This window comes from Stegodyphus dumicola, chromosome 9, assembly GCF_044657685.1.
Source record: "Stegodyphus dumicola isolate Sdum_Otavi_A_Nest chromosome 9, ASM4465768v1".
NCBI classification, from domain to species: Eukaryota; Metazoa; Arthropoda; class Arachnida; order Araneae; family Eresidae; genus Stegodyphus; species Stegodyphus dumicola.
The window spans coordinates 153,717,240-153,725,761 of record NC_140776.1 but is presented as its reverse complement, the minus strand read 5'-3'; the positions used below and the strand labels follow the sequence as shown (position 1 = coordinate 153,725,761).

At 35.7% G+C, this 8,522-nt stretch overlaps 1 protein-coding gene across 2 annotated transcripts in view; it reads right to left on the bottom strand.

Annotated features, from left to right (window-relative positions):
• Positions 1 to 901: 901 nt before the first annotated feature.
• The window catches only part of LOC118184874 (uncharacterized), a 33,037-nt gene continuing 25,416 nt past the window's right edge, over positions 902 to 8,522 (bottom strand). For both annotated transcript variants that reach the window (XM_035354601.2, XM_035354600.2), the window contains exons 3-4: positions 5,942 to 6,083; positions 902 to 3,530 (exon numbers count right to left, since the gene is read on the bottom strand). In XM_035354601.2, the coding sequence (XP_035210492.1) occupies positions 3,296 to 3,530; positions 5,942 to 6,083 (377 nt within the window). In that variant the 3' untranslated portion in view covers positions 902 to 3,295. The remainder of the gene's footprint in view (positions 3,531 to 5,941; positions 6,084 to 8,522) is intronic.

The following is an 8,522-nucleotide window of genomic DNA, read 5'->3' as shown; positions in this document are numbered from 1 at the left end:
TTCTAATGACGAAAAGAAAAATCCCCAACTCTCAGGCCGTATAGGAATTTTTACAGTTAAGGTTCTGATACTTTTTATTAATTGATCTAGTGACTCTGATTTTGTTTCGGTTTCGCTTACACCACCAAGTTTAGTTTCTGCTTTAAGCTTAGCCAACTCTAACTCATTCTTTGATCTCTCAAGTTTTAATTTTTCTAACTCGACAAGTTTTTGCTCTTCCTGTTTTCTATTTTCAATAATAGAGTTTGCTATCTCTTTTACTAAATCTTGTTTAGTTTTAAAAATTTCACTATTCTCAATAATATCAGTCAAATCTGCTATAGTCATTTTTTCGTCAACATTTAGATTTATTTCTAAGGCAATAAGCCTTAAATCTTCTTTTTTAGCACCCTTAAATAACATTGTTATTTATAACAGAACAAGCAAAGAAAGAACAGAATTAACAAGAGAGGAATCACTTACCTCTGCAGTGATTCACTTTTGATGAATATCCGTATCCAAAATCAGCGATATTCGTTGAAAAGAACAAGCTTGGAATACTGGCAAACACAAACACTCCTGTGTTCTCAAAAACGAAACACTATTTACTCACGCTCCGGTCGACTACGACCAGATATGTTTGGGTCTCGTCCCAAATAACACACACTAAATAAATTCGCTGGTTCGATTCTTTATTAATTCTCATAATTAATTACAATTAACTCATAGCTGTGACCAGCCCTCTTACACCGTCGATGGCGATTCTCAAACTCGTTAGATCATCACATTACAGATGCGCATGCGTGGATTACATTACAGATGCGCAGGCGCGAACAGCTTAAATGTACGATTTCTAGAACACATCCTTCAAAAAATCGTAGCTTTATTTTTGCATAGCCTCACATGATTAGTTTGTTCCTCATTTCTTATTTTTTCGTTTTTTTTTTTTTTTTTTTTTTTTTTATTATTATTATTTGTTAACTTATTTTTACCTTAAAGTCTAACACTTAAATCAATCAATTTATGCAGAACCCCTCGTACATTATCACATTTATACATACATACACACATAGTATGTTGATCCAAAAAAACGTTTTCAAGCAGAAGCATTTGAAACGTAATAATTGTGGAGCGAATATTTCCACCCAGGGCGGTTGACAGATGGCGCTAGTTGTCCTACAGCGGTTCTACGAGTAAGTAGCGTCAGTACGCAGAAACTTAAAGAGCGACAGTAATGGCACGACGTCTAGAAATGTGGTCTCGCATAGAGGTGCGAGCCATAATTCGATTCTTATGGGCCAAGAATGTGGCCACATCCGAAATTCACAGACAAATCGTTGAGGTATACGGGGACAAAGCAATGAGTAGACAACAGGTAGCGAAATGGTGTCGTTCTTATCAAGCGGGCAGGGAGCATGTGGAAAACCGCAATATGGAAGCGAGCGGCCGTCCAAGTTCTTCAAGGACGGATATCAACATGGCACGTGTTGAAGAAATCATCCAAAGGGATCGACGAGTAACCGTGCGTGAGATTGCCTCAGAGTTGGACCTGAGTTATGGTAACGTTCAGCGTATCGTAACCGTTGAGTTGCGATATTCCCAAAGTTTGTGCCCGCTGGGTTCCACGTGCGTTGTCCGCGGAGCATAAGGCCACTCGAATGATGTGCAGCCTCACATTTCTGCAGCGATACCATTCAGACGGCCAACACTTCCTTGATCGCATCGTTACCGGTGATGAAACACGGCTTCATCACTTCACCCCACATCCAAAAGAGCCACGATGGAATGGAAACACGCTGGATCACCGACGAGGAAGAAGTTTAAGGTCACACCCTCTGCCGGTAAAGTGATGGAAAACGTTTTCTGGTATACGACTGGTGTTATCCTAATCGAGTATTTGGAGCGTTGCCATACCATTAAGGCCGATCGTTATTGTGCCACCTTAACGAAATTGCGTAAAGCCATCCGACGCAAACGGCCTGGATTACTGAGCAAAGGCGTCATCTGCATGACAATGCCAGGCCCCATACAGCTCGCCAGACTCAGGAATTGCTGCAAAGGTTCAAGTGGGAGGTCTAGAATCACACCCCATACAGCCCCGATTTGGCTCCAAGTGACTATTTCATTTTTCCGGCGTTGAAGCGATACTTATCCGGAACACGGTTCACCTCAGACGATGCAGTGAAAACAGCTGCCGAGAAATGGCTCAATGAGCAGGGCCCTGATTACTACCAAGACGGGATAAACAAGTTGGTCGAAGGTTCTGACAAATGCCTAAACAGGTTTGGCGACTATGTGGAAAAGTGAAGGCCAGATGTGTCTCTTGATTCCCATTTGTATCTTGTTTCTATTGTTAATAAATACTTTTTCATTTGCCTTGTAAACTTTTTCTTGAATCACACCTCGTATATATATGTATGGTATTTAAATAAGAAAGGAAGTTTGAAAACTAGAAAAGTCGTTAAAAATACATGCAGTTTCCTGTCAAAATTCCAGAAACACTTCGTAATATGAGTTACAAAGTAAATTATAAATTATTTTAAAAAAAGCTTTCCAAACTACAGAAAAATTTGAAAAACGTGCACATAAAAATTTGCGTCCAACCAAGTTTGAAAGTGCTTGAAGCCTCCAACCAAGTTGATTAACTAAATCATGCAAACATGTTTCGCCTGACAAATCCATTGAGACTTGAGGCCAGCGGCGTAGCTAGGGTGGGGAAAGATGGGGACATCTGTTCCCGGGCGGAGCATCTAAGGGGCGCCAAACTGATGCTACGAATTTTTTTAATGAAATTTTTTCCATTCTTGGCACACAGAAAAGGGCGCAAATTCTTCAGTTGTCCCCGGGCGCTGGAAGTTCTAGCTACGCCCCTGCTTGAGGCGGTATTAATCTTATATATAAACGTGACACACACACACACACATATATATATATATATGCATATATTTTTATATAAGACCTTCAAAAATTGTACGATTATGTCATCTGAGACCCTGGGCATACATTAATACACCAGTGTCTCAAATAATTTAAGTAAAGTGAATATTAATACTAAGAAATTTCACATTATCAGATAGCTGTTCATCAATCTCATTGAAAATTTCGGACTTAATTTAAAATTTTTAATCTTTTCACATCGTCATTCATAAAATCATTTCTCCAAAATTTCAAATTTCAGTAATAATAATTTCAATAATTAATGAGCTGCATCAGAAAACCATTTGATCGGAAAACTATAATTAAACTATAATATTTGCTTAAAGTCCTTAACGGTATATAAATGTTACATTTTCAAAGTTGAAAATTGTCGGAATGTCTAATATATAAGCATTAACCCTAAAGGCAACAGAACCATCCACGAGACTATAATCGCTCGAGAGGAAGAAACCATTGCGCACTGTCCACGGAATTCTGTACAACTGCGGCGGCTGACAAAGAAAGTCATGAATGTCGTGACAGCATTGATGTGATTCTGAACTTCTTCCTTATCAGCACCACAATTTGCCTTGTTGTAAGCTCTAAGACTGCATTTCTCATAATCAGCTATAGCACTGAAAAATAAAAAGAAACTTCAGCAAATTCGCAAACAAGCAATAATAGTACAATGATAATTATTACACAAGCATACGGATTCTGCACTTTAAACTGAAACCCTAAGAATTTATAATAAAATCATGCAAAATCTTTGATGCAAGTATATACAACATGACTGTTTTTTTAGCTTTAAGTTTAGAAGTTTGAGAATATGATAGTATTTATAGTCAGGGACAATCCAGTGGGAATGTAGAAGATTATGGGCGGTTTCACAAGACTGATTTAGATCCTTTCTGAAGATGAGATAGTCTTTACCGCTATCTGATGAATCTTGGTTTACTTTACTGATCTTTTCTCAAAGGAAGGAAGTCAAGTCAGGAGAAACAGAGATTTAAAACTACGAATTTTTGGAAAAAATGTTTTTTTTTTCCTATTTAAATTGTTTCATTTTCAATAAAATGAAAGTATTAAACATTCTTTACTGTTGATGTTCGGTAATACAAGCGGAATATTATATACAAATTAATATTCACGCAAATGAATTTTTCAGTTGCATAATAATACGGTGTTAAATATCTGAGGAGAAGATATTCAAATGATAATCCAAGGAATTTGTTTTATTATCGTCTCGCACCAAAATTTATTTGAATGTAGCAAAGCACACGAGCTTTATGCTTAAGGGAATGATGTCTCCATAGGTGACATATCAATTAAAACTGGCTTTATTAATATTATATATATGGAAAAAGTAAAAACACCCGTATAGCCAGTCTGTCTATAGAGATTCTATACCTTAGTCAAACTGTAATCATTATTCACACCACCGATGTTCAATTACCTCTATGAGCCGAGTGGTTGCATCAAACTACTGATGCAGTACTGTGAACAGATGAGTACCTCAATATAAATCGTTTAATATTATTAGATTTTCTCAAATGTTTATCCTCTTGGATCTTTTTTAGAATCATTTTAAAGACATTTTTCATATTTTGAAACACAACAGATCATTGCACACTCTTATTGAGCGAAGTTGCGGCAACCACTGTTCCTTGAACATACGCAAGATACGATTCTTTTTCGTTAACGCACAGCATAGGAATAAGGTACTTGGATTGGAAAATGATTTCTAGAAGCTAATGAAAAGTTTAACCAACGGAACTGCGCAAACGTATCGTAGATATTTCAGTAATTTACGTTATGTACAAAATGGACAGTTCTTCCTACACCTATACTGACATCTAGAGAGACGTAACTTGCACATTTTAAAGCCTCACGACCAATACGCCAAGAATTAGGCTCAGAATCTAAATGCTCATTTTTATAGTCATTTCTAAAAATATTTGCTTGCTTTCCACTTAAACATCACCAAATCAATAGACCTACATTTTTCTAATTAGATTTTTAAAAATGCTCATTGTAACTGGAAGACAATTCTTGGTTTTTCATAATATGCCAGCACATGAGGCGTGAGGTTCATATTTAATGAAAACTCAAGGCACTTGAGATGTTAAAAGCTTGAATTCTTTAAGATTCAAGAGTTAGCAGCTCGAGTATAATAGATGAAAGTGTCGAAAATCGTACTAGAAGTGTCAAAGTTATTAAAAGTAATAACAACGTCTCAAAATTAAGCAAAAACGTCAAGATTAAGTGATGTGCAACTGCTTTTAGGAACTCTGCATAAAAAGGAATGATATTATTATATTCGCCCTGAAACTACGATGCTAATATGTGTACTACTATATTCATGAATTGGGATTATGAGTCCTGCTGCCTCGATGCCTCAATATCTGTTTAATTTTGGGTTCTTTGCAACCCAGCTGCTCAGAGTATACTATGCAGCATACAAGAGTTTCGAAACCATAATATCAGTGGATTTCTTCAGCATAAAGGGGCATAGCAGACCCTTCTCCTAGGGCATAGTATTTTGATGCATACTGTTACAGGGTTTACTTCGAATTCTGGGAGATTAATATGGCATCAAAAAAATCTGCTGTCTTCCATGAGTATCAAGGCTTTGTAACTGATTCGAATTTTAGATTCACCAACTGTATTAAACATTTCGTTTGATTTTAAGAAATTACAATGGATTTAAGAAATTCGCTTTTCGAGAACATAGGTGATTCCTGAAACAGAATTTTCATGTATTTACAGCCAAATCAACGGCATGTTTCTAACAGCGGCTGCATCGGAAAGTCTTATAAAGGCTTTGATGAACTCAAGAATGAGGTTTCGTGACCTACCAGAAAACTTGTTATTAAATTGCTTAACTGACAGGACTTCGATGTTACATCTAAAAATGAGACTGTTACAGAAATAGTTATTACTGAACTATCCCGAAACGAGTTTTTATCTACTTATAGCGAATAGGCACATGACTGGTTCTATAATATTGCATAAAATTTCAAGTAAATAAGTGAACAGAACGTACCAGCATATTTTTGTCGTCTTCTGTGCATCATCTACAATGCTTTGACTTTGCGTAACCAATCTTTCGAATTTATCGAGACAACTTCTTTCCAATTTGTCTAGAAGGATCTTTCCGCAGCCATCAGCTCGAACACTATCTACAGCTAGAAACGTAATAAGAGGAATAATTAAAGAAGCATGCAATATGGTAAAATCTCTGCATGTGTTACAGTAAAGCTTTTGAGCTAAATATTACTAGTAAATTTTCATATATTTATAAATATAAACTGATCTGTGTAAAATCAAGAGACAGGGTTATCTAGCCAAGACTCAGACAAAATTACCTAAGAAGACGAATGATAACGATCTTAATGATGAAATGAAAGGCAATGGCATTTGCCTGGCACATCCTGTAGCAGGAAACCTGTAGGCAGATTCCGAATTAAACCTCTAGGCTAAGCCGATTGAGAAATTTCCTTTAACATAAATAACTACTAAGTAAAATAGTTTTACCTACTTAGCATATATTATTTGTGATCTAATAATTTATAAATCATTTTGAGCTTCTAAGCCAACCCTCCAAACTTCAGCACTAATCTAGTTGCTAAGAACATTATACTTTGGTGTGCAAATATATGGCAAGTCGTATACTTGTTAAATTTTCAGTGTACAGAAATATGCTCGTTTGGATTACTAACGCATTATGTCTTTCTTTGCATTTGGGATGCATGAATGTTGTTTTTGTGAGTTATATCATCTCTCTGCGAGTAACTTTCGGAAACAAACCACGAATTTGATCATGGCTAGGAAGGCAGGATTGCATCTATCGCTGGCATGGATCTTAGGCACTGTATAACCGGCAGCATAATTCACAAGTGCACATCAATAGCGCCACTGATGGAGGGGTTTCAAAAATGGACCAATGAGCTTCTATTGCTCTTGTGACGCTAAATCTTTATAACTGCGCGTATGAGCACATGTTGTCGCTTACGTTTTATTTTGCTTTTGCCTTTTCGCAATTATACATGTATGGCGTATAAATGCTGCTATCATTTCAGTTGGAAATCTCATAGTTCTTTCATTTTATAAGTTTATTTAATCGTCAATATTTCACTTTCGCGAAACTTATCGTGCACTGACATTAGGATTAATGTTCGTGGCATATTATCGCTCTTTATATCGAGAAAATGATTCAAGCTACAATTAGCCTCGAATATTATGTATTTAACTAACGAATGTTGATTAAGAGAATTCAAGTGTATATTTTTTTTTATTGAGCTGATAATAACTGGAAGTGTTACAATGAATCTAGTATTTTATCTCAATGCTTGCGTTCCTCTGATTTTGAAAGTATATTATACAATATGTATGTTGTGAATGTGTATTGTTATACATATTGTTCATACTAAAAGTTATATATGGATAAATTAAATATACTTGTAGTGGATAAGATAAATTCATTCAATTCAAAGTGTATTTCTTGCATTTAAAGTGAACAGTTGTTAATGTGAAATTTAACACACTAAATGTATAGGAATGCAAATTAGGAAAGTTCCTTTTGAATAAAACTGTGCATTGGCTATTATTATAGAGCATCTTTTTCATATACACGGAAATAAAAAAGCTAATACTTTTTCTATTTACATATATAATTATGCTTACGTTTCATATAACTTCGCACTGAAAATTTCCACAAGAAATCCATGATGCTTTAATTATTTGTACAGGAAATTGCGTGGTAAAAGATTTTCAACTATCTTGCTTAAAGCGCGGCAAAGATCATGTGAAATGACAGAAATATTAATGGAAACCCATCGGTCTATTCTAGAAGCCACTCCCTCGGTGGCTATACAGATGTGCACTTATGAAATATGCTAACCGGCAGTGCGACTTTCCTCAGTCCCCTCCCAATTTTGGAAAAGAATTTCCCGGGTACGCATCCAAGGGTCTACCACCCCTCTCTTTCTACCACCAAACTACTAGAGAGGGCCTTCATTTTTCCGTGCTTTTTAAGTGCCTTCATACCGCAGGGAAACTATACACTTCCAAATAAGACTTTCTCCGGAATTCGAACAGGGGTTCAACGATAAAGCAAGCCAACAACAGACAGACAGAGGGAACTTGTGATCAATCAGGAGATTTGATTTTCATTTTACATCACTGATTTTCATTTTACATCAGTCGATATGTGATACATATCATTTTATATTTTATCGGTAAAGATTCATTAAAATGTTTTACATTTTCTCCCATTCACAGTTAATAAAAAGTTTATGATATGATCTCTGAACGATGTGAATGAATTAAAATTAAAAATGTATTGCTTTAAAATTTAGATTAGATTCATACTTAATTTGAAGATACTAAATCGATTTTCTGTGTAAATGTAGAATTTCTTCAAAACTTAGTCCACACCAATCTGAAATACGTAGGACTAAATTTTGCTGTTATCCATCCAATAGAATAACCTCGGCTTAAAATAGCTAACTAAACAGCTTTAACTGTTCTTTTGTGATGGGAGTGTGATAATTAATTCCTCCTAAAATCATTAAAGTAAGCATTAATTATTACTAAACGGGAAATACTGATACTCACATAAACTA